The 22,528-nt window shown below is 40.4% G+C and overlaps 1 protein-coding gene across 3 annotated transcripts; it reads left to right on the top strand.

Moving 5' to 3' along the window:
* The first annotated feature begins 468 nt into the window (after positions 1-468).
* GPBP1 (GC-rich promoter binding protein 1) lies at positions 469-22,055 on the top strand. Of its 3 annotated transcripts, XM_081929867.1 has the most exons (14): positions 469-629; positions 1,795-2,807; positions 6,112-6,181; positions 10,193-10,226; positions 10,479-10,599; positions 14,601-14,724; positions 15,437-15,660; positions 16,381-16,447; positions 17,296-17,480; positions 17,802-17,939; positions 18,139-18,288; positions 18,990-19,177; positions 20,101-20,203; positions 21,175-22,055. In XM_081929867.1, the coding sequence occupies exons 5-14, from the start codon at positions 10,537-10,539 to the stop codon at positions 21,331-21,333; spliced, it is 1,401 nt and encodes a 466-aa protein (XP_081785993.1). In that variant the 5' UTR covers positions 469-629; positions 1,795-2,807; positions 6,112-6,181; positions 10,193-10,226; positions 10,479-10,536; the 3' UTR covers positions 21,334-22,055. The 3 variants fall into 3 exon arrangements, with proteins under 3 accessions (XP_081785993.1, XP_081785992.1, XP_081785994.1); XM_081929866.1 differs by lacking the exon at positions 10,193-10,226; XM_081929868.1 differs by lacking the exons at positions 469-629; positions 1,795-2,807; positions 6,112-6,181; positions 10,193-10,226 and adding an exon at positions 6,431-6,668.
* Positions 22,056-22,528: the final 473 nt, after the last annotated feature.

Here is a 22,528-nt window from a genome sequence, read left to right as displayed (position 1 = left end):
CTGCAGAAGCCGGCAGCCGGGGATTCCCTCCTCCCTCCAACTTGAAAAAGCAGCGCGCTCGCTGAGGGGATTCCCCCTTTCGCCGCTCTCCGAACGTTCGGGATTGTTCCGAGTGACGTCACGCGAGGGGGGCGCTGCTCGCGGGCTGGTGCGCCTTCAGCCGAAGCAGCGCCGCGCAAGCGAAGGTGTTGGGGGGAGGAGAAAGGTGGCGTGGAGCGGGGGTTCCACGAAACCTCTCCTTTCGGGGGGCCCTTAAAACCTCTGCGCGCGTTCTGTCGTCTTGTCGTTGGAGTTCTCCGCTTCGCACAAGCCAGAATCTTCTCCCTCTCCCTCCCTCCCTCGCACTAGTACACAGTGTCGTAGAACGTCGGGCGCTCGCGCGCTCCCTCCCGCCCCCAACACAAGCCCAGCCTCGTCTAGCTGCTCGTGGCGGCTGTTGGCGGCGAACTCTCGCGAGGCTTGGGCGCAGGGCATCGCTGCTGCGGCTCGGAGCGGCGCCATTTTGGGGCTGACTGACTGACTGGAGCGAGGAGTTGTGCGCGCGGCGGGGGAGAAGCGGCGGCAAAAAGGAGCTTTCAAATCCGGGACCCCGCAGGAGCTGCTGTGCTTGGCCGGGACTTGGCTGGCAGGTTAGAGCCGCGTTACGCCGGCGCCGCTGCCGCCTCCTCCTTCCTCCATGCCACCCCCTCGCCGGTCGGTCGGTCGGTCTGAGGGAAGAGGTGGCGGAGGAAACAATGTTTGCGTGTGCGGAGCGTGGGGTTCCGGAGCCAGGCAGGCGAGCGGGCCCGTGCCCGGGGGAGAAGAGGCAGGAGAAGCGGGGCTCTGAGGCTCCGCGGCTGCGAAGGATCCTCGGCCGGAGCGCTGCTCCCGTAGTTCGGTCTCTTCCCCCCGCCCCCCGGCCTGCATCGAGCCCTGGGCATGTGGCCTCTCCGTCCTTTCTCCGTCTCCCTTCCTCTTCCAAGCGGGGCGGGGAAAATAAACGGGACACCAGCTCTGTTGGGCCCCGGCTTGGTCGAGGGGCGGCAGTTGGAGGCAGCAGCTTCGAACCCCCTGCGGGCGGATTGCGAGCGAGCGAAGGTGTAAATATGACAACCTCCAGCGGGAGGACTCGTCCCCGACTTTACCTGGCCATGAAATGGGACGGGAGGAGGCGGAGGGAGAGCGAAACCTGGGCAGGAAACGCGTGCGCACTCCCGTAGGTTAGACGCTTGGAGAGCCGCGGACGCCTTTCGTCCTCGCGCCCCTCCTACTTTCCTCGGGTCCCGGATCCGAGATTGCCACCTCGGGGGGGGGGTCCTATCGTGTGTTTACTCGGAAGTAAGCCCAGCGGCGCGGAGTGGGGACTTCTCCCGACTAACTATGCCTAGGGGTTGCAGCTGCAAGTCCTCCCGTTTCACCGATCTTCCTTTTGTTCGGTTGGTTCGTTGTAGCTTTTATCTTTATTCTTTCTTTTTTTCTTTTTTGGTACGAAATTGGGCCAAGGAACGTGCTTGGTGGGAGTTTTTAATTCTTCCGGTTTTCTTCGCGCCTGCCTCCCATGATAGTACTCTTACGCCAACCGCCGTTTCACCCTGGAGTAGGACGTCCTCCCCTCCCCTTTTCGCTGCTGACTCCAGCATATGCTTCCAGCACAATCCGCGTGGATTTCGTTGCATGTCCTTATTTTAAGGCTTCCTTGTTCACAAGTACATGGTGTTCGTTATTCTCAAGAGAGCAGATTCATAATGTTGCAGATTTCCGAGATGTCTCGAGAAAGGAACATTAATTGCAATATGTCTTGTCTCTCTTTCCCAGCCTCCTACCCCACTTCTAGGTGATCTGGATTCTGAACATGAGCTTGGATATTTTGCAACCTGTTGCCTCAGCTTGTGAAAAAAAGGTAGCTGGATGCTGACCTGCAAAGTCTGCTTCGATTGAAAGGGAAAACGTTGACTAAAAAGGGAATTGGGATTATAACCTGTTCGGTTGCTTTTCCACTTCAAACACTTCTGAAGCCTGCAGAACCCGGTTTATGAACTTTTGAGATTCTTCTGCTTCCCCTTACATTCAGGATATCATCTTGGACTATTTTTTCCCCATATGGAATGGATAATTGTATAAACTTCTTAAGTTCTGCATGCTACTTTCAAGAACTGTTTTTGCTTTCTAGTTCAAACATTTCAGTCAAAACAGAGATTGACTTGATTTGTCAACTAAGTCTAGAAGATTATATTAAATGTAGCTCCCAATTTTTCTAATATTGATGTAGAATTTATGGCAAATATTGCTTTCATTTTTTAGGCAATTTGGAATTACTTTTTACAATGATGTCTGTTTCCTAAATGAAGAGACAAAGAGCTTTATTTTTCATTTTTTAGTGGGGTTTTTTTGTAGTGTTCTGAAGAAGCAATATGGGAATATCCAGATAGCTGCTGTGTGTGGATGTCTGAATCGACTCTTAGAAATGAACTTCATTTTGAATGCAGACTTTGACTTCTCAGTTCTATTCTTTATGTCATAAAAGGTGTATTTATTTCTTTTGGAACTGATGTTTATGATAGTAAGATATACGTGGAATAGGAAAGTGAAGAAGTGTCAGAAGACAAGACAGGCTGTTAAAACCAGACTTGTCTGACTTTTTTGAAAATAACTTTTTGGAGTCCTTAAATGTGAAGAATGGGTAGCTGATTTCTAATAATCAGCCCTTGTATTGCATAGCTACGGATGTAGTATCTTTAAGGAACTCGGATCATTACTGCAAGGGAAGCAAACTGGAAAACGCAAATCACGGAGAGTTGATGCCAATCTGTGCAGTTCTCTTGGATTTTGTAAGTATTGCCTGAAACTACAATTGTTACAAATATTAATTGTAAGTGAGGTAAACCGTTGAAGATGCCCCTTTTTTGTTTTGCTTGTGTTAATATTTTTCTTTTATCAAAAGTATGAGAGGCATTTTAACGCATGAAAATCTATTTTAACTATATCGGAACTTACTTGAATTCTAAGGAAGTTTATACTTACTACTTAAATTTGCAGTTTCAGCTGATTCATGACTACTTGAAAATGAATCTGATTGAACTTAAATGGACTTGCATCCTATTTAGGATTTGAACCATGTGCAGAAGTGATCATTAGGTCAGTGCCAGGCATCTTGATAGTGCTGTGATGATAGTTTATTGGACCAGGATTAAGCCTCACTTGTCTTTCTCCTCTACACCCCCACCTGATTTTAGTACTAATATCTTAGTTTCATGTAAGGTCTGAACCAGAAAACTGGTTGGCTTAATCAGAGATAGCTTAATCTGATGCATTAAAGTTGTGCAATAGAGGATTGCAACTGGCCACTAAATATAAAATTGATTGTGAGCTATCTAGATAAAATTCTCATTCTGTTTAGTCTCTTATGTGTATGTAGTGGAAACACTTCTGTGAATGTGGAATGCTCTTCCCAGGGAGACTCGCCTGGTGCCCTCATCTTAAGGCACCAGGCAAAAGCATTCCCTTTCTCCCAGGCGTTTGTTTAATTAGACAGGGCTTTATTTAACTACCTATCTATGGCCTTTTAAACTGTGTGTTCAAGTGGGACTATTGTTTTTATTAGTTACTATGGTATGTATGTACATACTATGGTATGTATGTTATTATGGTATACATTTATATGCATTTATGTGTTGTAAACTGCCCTGTGATCCTTGGATGAAGGGCGGTATAGAAATTAAATAAATAATAATAATATGATAGTCCATAGCCACTTGGAACAATTTTAGATTATTAAAATGGAACCCTGATCCTACTTTACCTGATATCAATAATTTATTTTACAAAAGGATACTGGCATATGCTGTCCCCCAGTGCAGATGTGCGATGCTTTGCTCCTTTTGCCTCTAAATGCCCATTAACCTTGTACACAATTTGTTTTGATATTTTACAGAAAGCATTTTTAAAGCCCTAGCTGCCAATATATACAGTGGAACCTTGGTTGTTGAATGCTTCGGAAGTGATACAATTTGGAATGCTTCCATTTTTGAATGCCTTGGAAGTCGAATGGCTTCTGAGGCATGTTTCCCCACTTTTTCAATGGATTTTGCCAACTGGCAGTTGTGCCTCGGTTGTCGAACATTTTGGAAGTCGGAACGGTCTTCCGGAATGGATTATGTTAGACAACCAAGGTTCCACTGTATATGATTCTGAAATGATTTTGGTGCCACTTTCCAAAGATGAGGTGCATTGGCCCCCATGTTGGCCTGGTTAATAGTAAGCCATAAACTACAGCACTTGTGGTTCATTTAACTCAAGAAGCCAAGGTTTGTTCTTTGCTTCTAGCTTCTAGTTTGTTTTGGAAGTGCTAAGCTTGGTTTGCTTCCTTATGATACGCACAAGAAGAGAGGGGCAGGCACACTTGATCCATGTGTGCTAGCACACTACTTGTTTGTGGTGAGATGTGGTTTGTTTTAGACCATGATTTACTGCTAACATTCAAACTGGGCCAACATCAACTTAATATTTTTGATTATTCATTGTTATATTTCATCTCCAGAAAAAGCACATACAGAGAGTTGTTTATGCCAAGCAACTGCTGGTGTCTGGTGATGTATAGCTGAGCATTTGTTAATTTTGTTGAGAAGCCAGTGACAAGTGACAATGGAAAGGATACAACTCATGATTTAGAAGCAATCCTCTTTGGAAGTTAGAGTGGAGAAAACAGAAGAGAAAGTAAAACAGAAACTTAATATGCTCAGGAGAAATACTTGACTCAGAAGAGAAAATAAAATAGAAACAAAAAAATACCTAGCTGAAATACTGGGCTTATAGTAAAGTTGCATAGTTCTTTATCTAGTTGTATAGTTAAATAGTTCTTTATACTAAGATAAAGCCCAGCTTGAAGAAGAATTCACCCCCTTAGGGTTAGCCTAAATAGTGCCCTCCTATTATTCCAGATAATTAGCCATGTGGTCTTAGACTGGTAGCAGTTATACTCCAGTGTCTGAGAGCCACCATGCTGAAGAATATTTACCCCAGGGTCAAATGAGCCTTTGCAGTACAGTAGGCTTGCATCTTATGCAGAGGTTTGGTTCCAGTGGTTCCACATATACCCAAACCCAAATGGATAGCAGATGGGGAGGGTGGAGGAGAGAGAGAAAGAATTTCTAGTACTCCCGGAGCTGGCACACTCAGCAGGCCTTGCTTAGCAAGCAAGGTGGAGTGCTTGAAAACTCTTTTTGCTGGGTAACCCAAGTGGACCCTGTGTGAAAATAACTTTTAATCTCTTTTCCTTGCTTGGATTTCACTTGCACTTAGATGGTGTATGGTTGAAATCAACACAAGTTAAATGTGCTTGAGGTGTGACTGTACTGTACTTTGCAGTGGCTTGTTACTAAACACACATTTGATAGTTTCATTTTCCTGCTCATTTCAATTGGGATAAATAGGACCCCTGCTATGTTAGGCTGTAATCCTAGCCCCTCTTACTGGAACTAAGTACCATGGAATTTAGTAGAATTTGCTTCTGAGTAGACACAGGCTTGCACTGTTAGGTTTTTCTTTTTTAATGAAGATGCTGGAATACTGAAATGGTATAAGACAACTTCCCCAATAATTGTTGAGGGGTGCAGAAAGCAAAGGCATTCAAGAGCATACTGCAATTTATGAAATTGTTCAGGTATGCTAAAATATATATTTCAAAATACTTAAAACACCTGCTAGGTCCACAGCAATCCCACTGGCAATCCCGTTTTTGCTAGTGCATTTATGCAGTATGTCTGTGCTAAAGATGTAAAACCCCTTTTGATGATGTTCGGTGCCTTAGTGCTTATTCAGTGGTGGTGGCTGGTCTGCACTGGACCAAGGGCTTGGTGTCACTCTATACATGATAGGATGGGCATAAGGTTTCTCTATACCAAATAGGATTGGTCTCTTAAGCTTTAACTTGGCTACAGAATGTTTTGTTTTAGTTGGCTGTTTAGATCCTCCGTTTTAATTCCTTCTCCAGCAGAATACTTGAGTCAACAGAGTAGATTAACTACTTCTAAATTTATCTTGCTCTGTACTTTATCAGAAGTAAAACTTGGATAGCTTCATTAGGGCAATGAGAATACAGTTGTGTTTAATTATAACATTTTAAATTTCCTGCAGGTTTATTTTCAACAGAATCCAGTGCTGCCTCAAAAAATATATAAGATGGACAAAACAACCTAGTTACAAAGTAAGTGACTGATGTTTGGCACTATTCAAATCACCTTAAATTCCAGCATATTTACATATGTTAATCCCCCCCCCAAAAAAAATTTGACAATTTAAAACCTTAAATCAGAGATTGAAGTGAAGCCTGGGAGTGAAGATTCTTCAGTGAATAAACAATTCTTTTGATCTCTGTTGGTATTTTGATTTGAACTACTTGTCTTTGAAAATTCTATTTAGTTAGCTTTTATTTGTGTCTGCCAATATGACCGTGAATCTCCCCTTTCCTTGTACAGCATGCTCGGTTGAGAGCTCAGTGCAGACATTTCCCATCTTTCCTAAAAGTGCTTGCAGAAATCCCCTGACGATTCTGTGGATCTTTGGCTAGAGGTCTAAAATGTTGACATCAATAGAGTTTTTGTACAATATCTGTACAGAAGTGAAGGAAATCTTCATATCTGTGCATGCTAAAATGATTAGCAAGAATTTCAGACTTAATTCAGGCATCAAAAGTAAGAATTTGAATTATATAGTACAGTATGTATATAATGTATGCAGTTTCTTACTATGTAGGTCTTTAATTTTAATCGCAGCTTGAAGTAGAACCAGCTACATAGATTGTATCTTGGTCCCGAACAGGATATTCTGCAATTTTCCTTCCACAGAAGCATTAAAAAGTGTGCCTCAGAATGTGTGCTGCATCTTACAATGATGACAAATCCTGATAGAAGTCATAGAATGATAGTTTCTGATTATGCAACTGAAACCTTTGTATTGTGTAGAAACAATTCCATGCAAGTTATCTGTCTTAGCCCACTTCCCTGGAAGTAAGCCCCATTGCACTCAGTGAGTTCATGTGGTTGTTTTCACAGTATTAGAATCCCAATGTATGTAAAAACAATTGTTTTCTGGTGTGTATTTTGTAGGCCGTGTTGCTTTAGTTATATAGTTTCCAATTTGTTTCTGAGCCCAATTCAATGAGCTAATGTTGACCTATAAAACAGTAAATGACTTGAGGCTAGGGTTTGAAAGGCCACCTCCTCCTTTGTGAACCCACTTCTAGAATATAGTCTTCTGAGACTTTGTTTTATATACCACCACCTAAAGAATAAAAGTTGGTGGAAGCATGGCACAAAGCATTCCAGTTGTGGAATTTCCACTTAAGAAAGGTGAGATTGGCTCTATACAGTGGTACCTCGGTTTTCAAATGCAATCAGTTCCGGAAGTCTGTTCAAGTTCCGAAATGTTCAAAAAACAAAAACTGAAAGCGGAAGCCTCAAAATGGAAAACTCAAAATGGAAGCTGCATTTCCTGTTCGAATTTTAAGGCGCGTTCGAAAACCGAGGCATTTACTTTCGGGTTTTCAGTGTTCCAAAATCATAGCATGTTAGTTCCTGCAGGTTCTCTCTTTGGCCCGAATTGAGTGCATACATGATAAATTGGTCATCCAGCACTTCACAGTATATGCGGCTCCTAACATTGCAAATGGTATTTTAGAAATGTTAGGCATTGTAAGCATCTTTGTATGCAGTACAGTGATGAGATGACTGTTGTTCATTCTAGGATGGTGTAGTTGTGGATCGATAATTAAAAATGTTATGATTAATTGCTTTATATTTGGGAAATGTGAAACTCCTACTATAACTAAATTTAGCACATCCAAGGAGCTATGATATTTATTATAAGTGCATTCTTGTTTCTTACGGACAAAAAACAAAACAAAAAAGCAGTTTTGAAACTACACAATTTGGCCAGTCTTGTATATATGCATGGTATGCTTATAAGTGAGTCCTGCTGCTAATCATGATGAAGACACTGCAAATGACAACTGCTGCACGACAAGTGCTAGAGAGTGCAAGTCTGTAGCCTGTGAGGTGTCCACAAACAAAATACTGGTGCCAACCTTGGCTTAGCTCCATGGTCCTGCACATTTGCACAATCCTATCACGCCATGGTGCTGCTTACTGTGTGGTGCAAATGAGGTGCACAAGTCTGAAGAGTGGAATAATCATGATTCTTTTTCTACTTTGGATATCTTTTCAGGGCTGTTTCACCTTGTTCTAGCCCTGGAGCAAATTAAGCGTACATGGCATGGTCATAAGCCAGGCTCTCCATTGCTCTAGTGTTCTCTGCTATTTCTTTGAACTGCATTTCCTTTCTTATGCAACCCCTAAGACTTGATGGCGATGCATTTCTTCTTAATTCTTAGTAACATAATTGTTGAAAGTAGTCAATTCAGGGTGATAAGTACCTGGGTACTCTATATCCTGAAATTTCTTTCTCTCTCTCTCTCTCTCTCTCTCTCTCTCTCTCTCTCTCTCTCACACACACACACACACACACACACACGTGTAATATGGGCTCACCCTATTCTTCTGATTAGAAATAGTTTTTTATATTTTTGTAAACTGCCCTGAAATCTGAAGGGCATAAAAATTCAGTAAATAGTTATAGAAATTAACTCATTCAGTCATTAACAGCTTTTAAGTACTTGGAAACACATCAAATATAGCTTCATGCTTACAGGATGTTAGGGCCCCTGCGCTCCACTAACAACATCTCCATGCCATTAGATAGATACTTAATAGAAAACCCCATCCACTCTTGCTTTTGAATTGTGTAGTGTAGCTGGTATGATGACATGACTGAGCTGTAGCATTTTCCAGAAAGTGGTGACCTTCAACTCTAGAGCTGTGAGCTGCAGTTTAAATGACTGCACCCATGATTGTATGGATTGATGTGGAATAAAATTAAACTTAGGCGACATTTTATTGGGTTGTCAGCTTTGATTGTAACCTGATATGCTCACTCTCCCTAGAGTTTAGTTTCTAATGATGAGGACTGTTTTATTTCAAACTAGAAATAAAAGCAACCAAAAAACAATTTAAAACTGTTTTTGTTTATACTACGTTAGACCCAGACTTGATTTTCTGTGAATGGAAAGCTTGCAGAAGGGACCGGATGCAGTGACTGCCCTTAAGAATATGAAGGGTGGGAAGCAACCTGGTTGTCAAATGACTGTATACTGGGGTGCATTTTAGCCTATGCTTGTATTAAAACTACTACATGAGCTTGGCCTTGGCAGAGCGAGGTATGAGATACTGGCATAGGGAAAATGAGTGCAGATTTTACTTTTTCTCAGTTGGCCAGAGAAACTCCTTGTAAAACTTCCATATTATACATGAAATCCATAATTAATGAAGTGCTGAAGATGAAGATGGCTATGAGATATTCAGCCACTGAATATGAACTGAACTGAAAAGGAACTGTCACATACTGTTGCTCAGCAGTTAAGATCATTGTAGCCTGTAAAAGGGCTGAGCAACTTTGTTCAGTATTGAGGGTCACATAAAAATGGAAGTCAGAATACATACAGTATCTGAAGATTCAGAAAACTGTTAAATGCTAGATATGATGTATATATAGATTAGGGTAATACCAAACACTTGTTCTGTGATAGACAGGAATTGGTACTGTCATTTGAAAATCCTCATTTTCCTATGATAGAAGGAAATATCCTTCACTGAGTTGCTGCAAAACTGACTTGTGACATGCCTTTTGTGGTAAAGAGCATTCCTCTCTTCAGTCTTTCTGCCTTTAACCTAGCAGACAGGCTAAGCTCAAAATATATCTGCCCATATAATGAAAAAGTAATAATCTCACCCTGCAGTTTGCTTGACTATAAATAAGTGGCAATCCAAAATACAGTGTATTGGGAGGTGATGGATAGGTAGCTCATAGAGGGATTCCCAGAAGAGGCTGCAGTGGTCTTCCAGCTCTGCTAGCTCCTTCACCTGTCAGTCTCAGGGCCCAGGATCCAGATCCACAGGCCAGCTGGCGCTGCTACTGGCCACTTTCCTTGTCTGTGGCTGATGTTGAAATCTGGTGCTTCTGCCATGGATTGCTATAAAGAGTGGCAGGAGCTTCTGAATTTGTGGTAGCAACAACAGCACCAGGAGGTGAAAAGCAAGGAGGAAGGCACACAGAAGCAGTGGCTTCTTACGGAACTTACAGGGCAATCCTTGTCTTCTTATAGGCAAGTCCTGCTGAATTCAGTGGGACTTTCCCAGGTAAGTGTGGTTAGAATTGCAGTCTAAGACAATAACATTACTAGTGTTAAAATCTCCACTGACTCCCAGTTTATTTCAGTGCTTTTCCAAGTACACTTGGCGAATAGCTTTTTAAATTTGTGTTTGTGTTAGCTGTGATTCTTGAATGTTAGTGTGGTTCTTTTCACCTGTTAAGTGTCTTTGGGGATATTAAAGTCTTACTGCAAGATACGTGATTAAAAATAAAAATCCTACATTTCCCTTCTCTGATAGGTATTTGCCATGAGGTGTTGAAGCCTTGTTTTCACTGATTTGGAGAGACTGGACCTAAATGGCGCAGCATGACTTTGCTCCAGCCTGGCTTAATTTTCCTACTCCACCATCATCATCAAAGGTCTGTTCTTACAGTTCATTATGAGTATCAGCACCAACTTACCTTTTACCTTTGAAATTAGCAGAGGTTGTTTAAACCATTCATTAGTATGCTAGACTCAGTAGTGCAGCTACTGTTAGATCCTGGACTTAATGATGTAATGACTCCAACCCTTCTCTCATCTCCCCCCGGCCAACCCCATGCTTTTCAATGGTTTTTATATTCAAGAGATATAAGAACAAAAATCTCAAATAAAAACTGTTTTCCAAAAGGGAGACTAAATTTTGCAATTTAAACAGATCATGCCACCATGATAGTTATTACTATTTATTAAATTTGTATACTGCCCTCTCAGGGCGGTTGGCTGCAGCAATCAAATGTAATTTGCCTCTGCTGCCCTAATAGTAAACACCACAATTAACTTGGGAACTTGGGAATAATCACCAAAAGTGCATGCCTGGCTCACCTCCTTTTGACTGTAAAATTCATTTAAAATAAGCAAGCAAACAGGCAAGAAAAGTGGTCAGTTGGTGCTGACCGTATGTTCCAGATTTTTCTGGGTTTTTTGTTTAAAATCTTATTGGTGTATGCCTCTTTGTAAAAATAGCCTAGTTTAAATGAAACATTATTATGATACAAGCATGTTAATAGAATTATATTTTAAACAGGTAAAACATTGTAAATTGGCCATTATTTTACAGCAGTAGGAATACCACTCTGTAGAGCTTACCTTCTTGCCTCCCCAAATTGCATTGTGGTGCTTATTGTTTTGAATAGTTTTCAGCTTATGTATGTTTGCCACCGTAGGTTCTCTGGAGGAAGGAGTGGTTAAAAAAGTTTTTTAAAGGGTCATATCCAACCATGTCCATTTGGACGTTCAATGAACTTTACCTTCCTCGCTTTCACCCCTGCAGCTCTCCACACATCCTCAAAACCTGCTCTAGAGGGTTGGGCAACTCTGGAGCAGATTTTGGGAAGGCAAAGCCCCATTCTCACTAAGTTCTTGTCCTGCTTTATGCTTGCCATTTACATGCGATTGAAAATGATTAAATTCTCTAACTATGAATAATCAAACTCTACAAATCAAGCAGCATGGATGACTTGTAGAGAAATAATTTTGCCTAGCTTTCATTTCTTGACATTTTTTGGAGCCTGAACCTATTCACATTTACTGAAATGTGGGGCTTATTTGAAAAGTAAATGTACATTTTAAATCTGGTGTTCATCACATTGTGCAGAATCCAACTTTGTACAAGTGGAGCTCCACTCATGCAATGGGATTTCTACCTTCCTCTCCTCTATCTGCACCCTCAAGTTGGCTTAAGGGTTCAGGACCCTCTGGAGCAAATTTGAGGGGCCTGTAAGAGGAAGGAGAGGAAGTGAAGTCTGATGTGTGAGTGGCTTTGAATGTAATGTATTGTTTTTAATCACTCTGACTTGTTCTGGACATGAGTTCTTGGTATTTGGTCTGACTGCAAAACAACATCAACTGCATTATTATAGTACAGGCAACGGACGATTTTTGTGTGTCCAATTGATGCACAACCATATACACACACATTGTGGCAACCTGGAAGTGGCCATTGCACCGAATGACCTGGAATGCAACCGCCATGCAAATCGGGGGTGGGGGCTGTGTCACTAAAGTGACCGGTCAATGTAAATATATGTTTTGTAGTGCTCATTTGTTTCTCATTGACCTTATCTTAACATTCATTTAAAAACCTCATGAGGGAATGGGAGAAGCAAACTGGAAATACATTGTGATGCCAATAATGTGTAGAGTAGTTAAAGCTAAAAATGACTTTCTGATGGCAACTTACCACTTTGAAATACGTGTGGTGTGTAAAGAAACAACCCCCCAACAAACCCCAGAAAAGATCTTGCTTTGTAAACCTTTAAGTGAAAATGCCACCAGATTCTGTTTGCAAGATGTAATACTTCTCTTCCCCTGTTCTTTGGTATCAACTTGTTTTCTACCTTGCAATAGGGTAAAGATCAATAATAGCTTGAAAGGTCATAAATCAACCAAACTTTTAACAACTCACTTTGCAATATCAGCATGCTTGATGGAACACTAGCTCCACCATGTGCTGAAATTGCAGACTGCATGTTTGCACTTAGGTGCAAGATTTCTTGAAACTTGTATCGAAATAGTAACACAAGGTAGCAGATCTTTCAGTGACTTGAACAGTTGTACCTTGGTTGACGAATGCCTTAGTAGTTGAACATTTTGGGTCCTGAACGCTGCAAACCCAGAAGTGGGTGTTCTGGTTTGCCAACATTCTTTTGGAAGCTGAATGTCCGACGGGGCTTCCACAGCTTCTGATTGGCTGCAGGAAGTTCCTGCAGCCAATTGGAAGCCGTGCCTTGGAAGTCAAACATTTTAGAAGTTTAACAGACTTCCGGAACGGCTTCCATTCAGCTTCCAAGGTACGCCTGTATAGGACATACCTCAAAGAATAGGTGGTCATGAGGAGAAAAATGCAGGAGGTTACAAATAGTTGGCAGTTTTAGCTGGCCAGTACAGTGGTACCTTGGGACGCGGGTGGCGCTGTGGGTAAAACCTCAGCGCCTAGGACTTGCTGATCACATGGTCGGCGGTTTGAATCCCTGCGGCGGGGTGCGCTCCCGTTGCTCGGTCCCAGCGCCTGCCAACCTAGCAGTTCGAAAGCACCCCCGGGTGCAAGTAGATAAATAGGGACCTCTTACTAGCGGGAAGGTAAACGGCGTTTCCGTGTGCTGCTCTGATGCCGGTTCGCCGGAGCAGCTTCGTCACGCTGGCCACGTGATCCGGAAGTGTCTGCGGACAGCGCTGGCTCCCGGCCTCTAGAGTGAGATGAGTGCACAACCCTAGAGTCTGTCAAGACTTGCCCGTACGGGCAGGGGTACCTTTACCTTTACCTTACAGTGGTACCTAGGTTTAAGAACAGCTTAGTTTATGAACAATTTGAATTAAGAATGCTGCAAACCTGGAAGTAGGTTTTTGGTTTGTGAACTTTGCCTTGGAATAAGAACATGTTTCGCTTCCTGTTGAGTGTGTTCCATTTGTAAATTGAGTCCCCTACTGCTATGGGAAAGCACGCCATGGTTTAAGAACGCTTTGGATTAATTCGTAAACCAAGGTACTACTGTATAGCTTTGTACAGTGATAGCAAAGAATGGTGCTATAGCAGTATGACTCTGCTACTGTTTAATTTGCCCTGGCTCAGTTTCTTTTAGAGGTAAATTAAATGTTGTCATTATCTTTAAAAGCCTTTACAGTTTCAGACCCAGTTGTTTCAAAAGATTCTCTAGCTTGCCAGGTGAGGTAATAAGTTAGTGATCCTGTACTATGTCTTATCACCATTGTGGAGGTGAGGCTATATGGTAGGACCTTTTTGATAGTGGAGCCTAGGCTTTCAAACTTGCTCACCTAGGAAACCGGCCTGCTGCTCATCTTACAGATACTGTATTCTAATAGTTGGTTTAAAATTTGTGCTTTGTGAGGTGTTTTTACTGTAGAGCAGTTTCATTCTTCTGGTTTGTTGTTGTGCTTATTAGGTTATTTTGCTGCTTATTTTTATTTAAATACATGTATATACTTACAATGCATTTTAATGAAGTTTCTTTATCTGTATACTGCCTTAGAGGCTATTTGAAGAAATGCACTGATAAATAAATATATGTAAACACAGACGTGCAAGTACAGACAAATACATTTCATGACAGTTATACCTGGCAGCTACAGAATGCAGGTAAAATGGCAGTGTGCTGCTTGTCAGTTGCTCTGGAAGTTTATAATGACTTTATCCCCCCTTTTCTCTTGCCCTTTTAAAAGACCCCCGGGTATAGGGTGGTATATAAATTCAATAAATAATAATAATATTCTTGGGGATGGTTTTAGTGGATTCAGATTTAGAAAAACTGAAAAGTGTTTAAACACCAAACCTTTGCACTCTTGCATGCCAACACAGTAGCTGAAGATGATTTATTTAGTATTGCTGTTGTAGACCTCACTTAATATTTGTGTTTACTTTTAGTCATCACTAAATTTTGAGAAGCATTCCGACACCTTTTCATGGACAGAGAATCGTTATGAAGTTAACCGTAGGCGACACAATTCTTCTGATGGATTTGATCCTAGTAGTGGTCGCTCAAATGGAGGTTTGTATGTGTTTAACCCTCCAGATACAGTGTAAGCCTATTTTATTTTTACTGTTTTTTTAAGTGTTGAGCCGCTCATAAACCCTTTAAACAGTTCACTGTGTAAGCTGAAATTGGTATCGGTGACTGTATTGGCTAAACTGAAAACTCCATGCAGCACAACTACAGAACTGCTCTTTGGATGAAGAGCCATAGATAGTGCTTTATCCTCTGTAGTATAGCTATAGGAGGGTGAGCGACACTTGGATGTGTTTTATAAAATTACCACCCCAAATTTACTTTCCAGTATTTGTATATTTCATATTACTACACCAAGAAAAAACAAACTTTTTCAAAGTTTCGATGAGTTTTTTTGCATGTTAACTGTCCCTTCTCTAAAAGTTTAAAGAAAATTTATACATTAAAATCCTATGCTGGATTGCTTATTTCCTTTAAGGATGATAGCTTCTGATTATTCTTTTGAAATTAATACTTCTGCTGCAGCTCACTTATTACACAACATACTTTTGTCTTTTTTCGACACTACTCTTAGATTTTCTGAGTGACTAACCATGGGATCTTATTCTAATTTTTAATATCATCAATCATTTCAATTATTTCAGTTCCTAATTTACAATTCCACCAAACTTCAGTTATTTTTAGCACGCTACATTTTTCCTGCAAAGTAAATTTTTTGGAAACTGCTTGTAACTTTGCTATTTTAAAATCCAAGGGCATTTGGGAAGAAAGGAGAGAAATGGCTGGCGTTCACAAGGTAGAAATGGCACTGAAAACACACACCACAGAGTGGGATATCATAGCGGAGGTTCACGTGCTCGCGCCAGTAGCTTTCAGTCTGGAAAAAGCCAAGGGTTGCATGAAAAAAATGCTCCGGAAAGTGAGACTCTGAAAAAGGAAGACAAGGAAGAACCCAAACAATTTGAAGCTGAAGATTTTGTAAGTTAATCCTAATGAATTCATTCACTCGCAGAAGTGAATCATTTATGTGCTTTCATTGAGCTTTAATCAAGACCTCCATTGGTAGAAGTGCACTCCTGACCTTTACTTGACAATGGCAATTTGGTGTCAGTGCTGATAGGTGCTGAGAGCAAGTCCTCACTGGGATCAGCTACAGTACGGAGTTCCTATTTGGGAACTTCTTAGTACAGCCAATCTGATGAAAGCAGGGGCTTGCAGTCAGTGCTGACCCTACTTTCAGCAAGGATCTTAATTTTCAGCCTGGCTTGACTTATGATTTCAGGGTGGTTCCAGATGATTAACAGGTGAGTGGCCTTGCCAGCCTGTGAAAATGGCCTGTGTGGGATCAAGATCTGGTCTGCCAGTGGGATTCTGTTCCCAAACCCTGCTTTACAGCCTCTCTGGAGTGAGATGGAAAGTAAAGATAGCATTGGATATTGCATAGTGATGACTTTGAACCCCAAATTCTTGGGTGACCTCTATTGGTGGTTTTATGTAGATTTCATTTTGTTAGATCTAGGTTTCATTGAGTGATATTGAAATAAGATTCAGCACCCTCATTGGTAAACATCATTTGCCAGAAGTGAATCATCTCTCTAAATTGTAATATTTATGATCTGGCACGTTAAATTTTAAATATTGGATATTTTCCAGCAGATCTTAAATCAAACTGTATTTTGTTTTCCCCCTTCTTTTCAGCCATCCCTGAATCCTGAATATGAGAGAGAACCAAACCAGAATAAATCATTAGCTGCTGGTGTTTGGGGTAAGAGCATTGGGCTTTAAATTACAGTAAAGCTTTTTGAGTGTCATTTTGTTAGAAAGTGCCTTTGAAGTGATATTTATTGTTGTACTTTAATTCAGCTATACTTTGTGATGCTGTTTGATTTTTGTGATGCATTTATTGAGCATTGAAAACTATCAAAATAATGTGGCTGTGCTTGTCATAAGGAGTTATAATGTGTGCATATTCACATTCTTGCACTAAAGATAGCCACCACGTGTTAGTGTTCCTGAAACCATGATGGCTGTGCATTGATAGAGAAAACTTCTGATGTAAGTGGGGCCTGGAGCAGGATGTTACAGTATATGCATGCCACCTAACAAGAATTAGGTGTCAGCCAGCTGTGCCCTCCTCCCAGGATAGTCCATTCCATGCTCCATTCTGTTTTTATTTTCTAAGTATCATCACATGGCTACTAAGCATGCTTGGTTATTCTTGGGCCATGTTTTGGGGTTTTTTCTCACCTTAGGTTTTGTATTTAATTTTTTTTGTACTTCACAAAGACTTTGGGGTTCCTTCAAGTATGCTGATGCCTCCCTCTTTTTAAAGTCATTTTGTTTTGTTTCATGTTCTGCTGGCAGTCTTTTATGGTGGTGTCAAGATGATGTTCTGTGCCTAAAGCTGTTGGACTGTTTTAAATACTGTCTCTTCTTAGGTCAGACGGTTTCTTTCAGTTCCATGGTACCTGGTTATAAACATGAACACTTATTTTGCTATGATGATCTATAGAGTATAAGGAGAACTGTATCAACTGAGCCTCTTCAGTGTTTTCCTGCTGAATTAAAAAATATCAAAGCAATATATAAGATGAAACTTTTGTTTCTTTTCAGAATATCCTCTGAACCCAAAATCTAGATCTCCACGAATGCTGGTTATAAAAAAAGGCAGTACGAAAGATTTACAGATATCTGGATTCCCTGTAGCAGGAAATATTCATTCACAGTCAGTCAAGAATGGAACTGGTACAAGTGTCTATAAAGGTTTAGTTCCTAAACCTGTCATTCCACCTGCAAAGGTAAGATGCGTATAAGTAATGTGTCTTGGAGGAGGGGATTGCAGATTCTTTTCTTGTTTTGTAATGTATCTCTTGTTACCTCGCTCTCTTTCTCATTGCCTTCTCTTTCTCTTTGTCAAAATTTAGATTCTAAGCTTCTCAAGGAAGGGACCAACCCCTCTCTTCAATTATTATTATTTATTTATTTATTTTGCATATATTGTCATGTAGACTGATGGTGCTATATAAACATGTTTAGGTTCTTGTCATAAACATTAAATAATGTAAAGAATTTAATTTATTAACCTGGTAAAAAATTATTCATCATTTTGATTTATTTAGACAACACAGTGGAAAAGCCAAACAAAAGACAACAAACTTGGCCCTCCATTTCCTCATGATTCTCCATATGGTATTGGAAACTTTAGTGCTTTCAAATCTACTGCTAAGGCTGTTGGATCACAGAATTCAGTGAAAGAGGTACAGAAGAATTGGTTACTTTTTTATTTGGGGTATTTCTAGTTTTGAAAAGCTATGTTTCATGAACTTGTGATTTTTGAGAATTAAATGGAAACTTGAAACTATATATAAATAAAACAGAAATACTGGCAGCTGAACAAAATGAAGCATTGCCATGAAGTTTTTCTTCATCTCAGTATTGTGTGTTTTTCCACCATAGTGTAATCGATCAAATTCCTCATCTCCAGTTGATAAACTTGGCCAGCCTCGCTTAACCAAATTGACTCGAATGCGCACTGATAAGAAGAGTGAATTCTTGAAGACACTGAAACGGGATCGAGTGGAAGAGGAGCATGATGGGCAAGAGAAGGTACTACAAATTTTGTACAGAGGGTCATGTGTGTTTCATTTTTTACTACAGATGACTTTCAGCCTACATGGGGGCTGCGTTCTGAGGATAGTGCATAAAGCCAAAATTGTGTATAATCAATGGGTTCAGTGACGGGTGGGATTGCCAGCGTCTTCTTTAAGATTTGTGATGCCATGTTGATCATAAAGAGTGACGTAAAATGTAGATAAGGATTGTCTTCTATTGGGAATCTACTTAAAGGAATATATTCCATAGTGAGCTTAGCATATGTTGGTCATCAGAACTTACTGGCTGTATCCTAAGTAGCTTAAAATTCAGCTGTTTTAGTCAGTCCTGTACCACACACACCTAAAGAAAACAGAGGTACTTTGTGCTTCACAATTCAGAGATAACAGTCTCATTAGTCACAATGTCTATATGCTCTCCCCAGAATTGGAGGCAGTGTGCCCCTGAAAGACACTTGATTGGGTGGGAGCAACAGCAGCAGAGTTCCATTGCACTCATGTCTTGCTTGTGGGTTTCTCAGAGACATCCATTGGCTTCTGTGGAAAATGGAATGCTGGACAAGCTCTGACAGTGCTCTTCTATGGGGTTAACTTCCAGTGGGATGCAATATGTCGGCTTGTTGCATCTTTTTATATTCATGCAAATCGTGGACAAATCTTTTTGGAATTTACTCAAATATGTGACTTCTTTAACAGGATGATGATGATGAATTTAATTTACATAACAGCAACAATGGTCACGAAGAGAGGGACATAAACCGAAATTTTGAAAATGAAATTCCTCAAGAAAATAGAAATGCTATAATGATGTCTCAGCAGATCATTCGGTCTTCAACATTTCCGCAGACCGATGTCCTTTCAAGCTCACTTGAAGCAGAGCATCGGTATGTATTTTTCCAATTACTGACATGGTTTTAACCTGTTGAAAAATACTGCTTGCTGGAAGGATAGGTATACAGCAGCGGCAGGGAAACATTTTGACCTGGTGGAGCAGAACCTTGTCTGTCCATGGGCCAACTTTTGACAGGTAGGCGGGACAACCTGTCAGTCGACTGACATCAATTCCCAGTGGAACTCAGTCATGCAGTTGATCCAGTAGGCTTGAACTCAGCACACATCAGCTGATGGGCAGTGACTTCATATTGGTTTTCTGCAAGGATTAGCTATGCTATCAAGTTTCTCGGAACAGCAACACAGCAGATTAAGCCATACTTCCACCTGCCCCACACCTGATGTCACATAATGATAGGTGTAGGGCAGGTGTCTCTGGTTTGGGGAAAATAGTATCATGGGCAAAATGCAGCCCCTTGCCTGGCCAAATTTGAATTGAGGACTGAAGGTTCCCCACCCCTTGTATACAGGGTTAAGCTGGCTAACAATAGGAATTAACTTGATAGTTTTGATTCAGTATTTCACATACTGCACATAAATAGTTATTGTCATTCACCTGTATGGTCCTTGGAAGTGTTGTTTTATTTATATTGTTTTAAGTTGAATATTTGCCTCTGTTGTATCCTAAAGAATGGGTTAGAAATACATTAGATAAGCATCCATGTATAGACCCCTGTTGTGCACTGGGTTTTCTGATGTATCGATGTTCTTTCTGTACTGTTCTTTCTCGAATGGGAAGAAGAGAGGCATGAAGAAAAAACGGGCAGGGAAGTGAAAAAGTCTTAAGAATGCAAGGTTGTGAGAGCTGGCCAGAAGATGAATTAAATTGCACCCTTCAGAGCAATTAGATTGGGTCTGGAGAATGAAAGTTGCTGATCTTTTTATAAATGTCCACATTTTTATTTCTTTTGTAAAGATTGTTAAAGGAGATGGGTTGGCAGGAAGACAGTGAAAACGATGAGACCTGTGCTCCGCTAACTGAGGATGAAATGAGGGAATTTCAGGTCATTAGTGAACAGGTGAGAGCGAAAGCTAGCCCTACATAATTTGAGTTTGTTATGTTTCAAGTGAAATATTCTATTGAGTGGGATAAAAGATGGACATCTTTCTTACATTCCATATTGAAGCATTTCAGTGTTAAAATGATCAACTCTAGTACCTTCTTAATGCCTGAGAGAACCGATAGCTCATATAAGCCTCCATATTTTTGTGCTGCCCGCACAACTATTTATGGTGGCAATGGGAATCTTGTTTTCCTATAAGAGCCTGTTTGTTAGATACACATTGGTGAGTGTTTTAAATTACAAGGGCAAGAAGTTTCTTACTGTTGGTTGACCTCTTTAAACTTTTCGCATCCTGTTCCATCCCTTAGATTTGAGCCTTGAATATTGCAGGGGGGATTTCCAATATTTAGTCTGAGGAAATATTTTGTAAATCTACGGGTTCAGAGATACAGGAGGGGAAGATGGGTATCTAGAAATAGGTAATTCCTATAAGACCATAGACCCCTATTTGAAGGGATGTTTGAACTATTTGAATTGGGTTTGAAATGGGGGTCAGCTTACTAATGGTTGCAGAAAGTTTTGTGTCTTCATATTAAAGTAGCCTCCCCCCTTTATCCAATTCACCTTTATAGAATCAGGGATGTGGCAGTAGAGACAACTTACTGTATATATGCAAACTATGTTTATGGGAAATGGAATCGTAACTAGGGAATTACATCTATGTTCATGGCTCTCTTTAACCTCATACTTTGTCTTGAGATCTAATGACAGGAATCTAATTACATGCTTATTTTCATGTTTGTTACTAAAAAAAACCTGGAAATGCAAGCATCTACAAAACATAGTACTAGTACATAGTTGAATCTTGAGAAGTTAATTTTTGTTGCCAAATGTGTAATACACCTGCTTAACGCCTTGTACAAAAATAAATGCTTTTCAATCTGTCATTTTCAGATGGCTAAATTGATTTGTGCTTTAAATTTCAGCTACAAAAAAATGGCCTTAGGAAAAATGGTATTCTAAAAAACGGCCTCATCTGTGACTTCAAATTCAGTCCCTGGAAAAACAGCACTTTCAAACCAACAATTGAGAATGAAGACACGGAGACAAGCAGCAGTGACACATCAGATGATGATGATGTGTGAAGATTGCCAGAGGATGTCTGCCTTGCATCTTGTGCAGTTTGAGAATGAATCGTTCAAAAGAGGGGAGAACTATAATTTTACATAGTGACACGCCCCCTTAGAGGAAGGATCTTTTGGACTCCTTGTGAAGGAACCTAAGAATGTTGTGTTGATGAGCTGTGTTGAACATGACTATAATTTCTGTAAATGAATGTTGTAGAAATGAGGACTTTGCCCCAACATTGACTTTCTTCATCACTGCAGCATTTCTCTGACGAGCAATGTGACAATGTAAGAGAATGAGATTTTCTCATTTAATAATAATAAAAAGATTATGTAATGTTTGGCAAAGTTTTTGTCTTAAAACTGCAGGTCTAAGGGAGAAAAGGGCAGCTTGACACAGTGTGTTGCTTACTGAGACGGATTTCTTCTACAGTGGGAATCTACAGTTTTCACTTTGTGCACAGACAATAGACAATATAGCATGTTTGCTAAACAAACAAAATATGGCATAAGTGCACTAAGACATCCATTTCCTGAACTGTTGTAATTGTTCCACATACCAGTAATTCTCTAGCAGTTTGTACTACAGTAATTATGAAAAGACTTGCTTCAATTCTAAACTTCACAGAACTGGTGTAAATCAAAAGCTTTATTTGGATGCTGCAAGACCCAGGAATCTGGATCCTCCACAATGAGTGCTGATTCTTTGTGGGGAAAATAAACATTATTTTGATAAATTATTCAGATGCAGAAAGCTTATTTCTCTCACTGGATCCATCTTAACACATGTAAAAATAAAATGTCTTCACTTAATATATTGGAAGATACCATTGAAGATACTTGTGTATACCTTGTGGTTCTTTTAATTATCCAGGGTTGCTGCCTCCACACTTCTGAGAATTAATTCTAACTTCTGGTTTGTGTTTCTGCACAACAAGAAGGGTTTTTTTTCCTTAAGGTTTTGCATATGAAATCTTATTTAATGTACACATGGTTAAATAATTGTATGGAATTTGGCTGTGGCCATATTCACATTAATCGTATCCTATGCAGATGATGGATGATGATGATAATAATAATTAATAATTATTATTTATTATTTATACCCCACCCATCTGACTGGTTTTCCCCAGCCACTCTGGGTGGCTTCCAACAAAGATAGGTGCATAGTCCCCTACAGCCTTACTACGATAGAATATCTAGTTATTTTTTC

The sequence above is a fragment of the Podarcis melisellensis genome, assembly GCF_964234715.1.
Source record: "Podarcis melisellensis genome assembly, chromosome: 11".
Classification (NCBI taxonomy): domain Eukaryota; kingdom Metazoa; phylum Chordata; class Lepidosauria; order Squamata; family Lacertidae; genus Podarcis; species Podarcis melisellensis.
This window is presented reverse-complemented; position numbering and strand designations above follow the sequence as displayed.

Coding starts and splice junctions, on each gene's coding strand:
- GPBP1 (XM_081929866.1), top strand. CDS start 10,537: ATGGCGCAGCATGACTTTGCTCCAGCCTGGCTTAATTTTCCTACTCCA. Junction 17,481..17,801: donor CTGTCATTCCACCTGCAAAG/GTAAGATGCGTA, acceptor TGATTTATTTAG/ACAACACAGTGGAAAAGCCA. Junction 19,178..20,100: donor TCACTTGAAGCAGAGCATCG/GTATGTATTTTT, acceptor TCTTTTGTAAAG/ATTGTTAAAGGAGATGGGTT.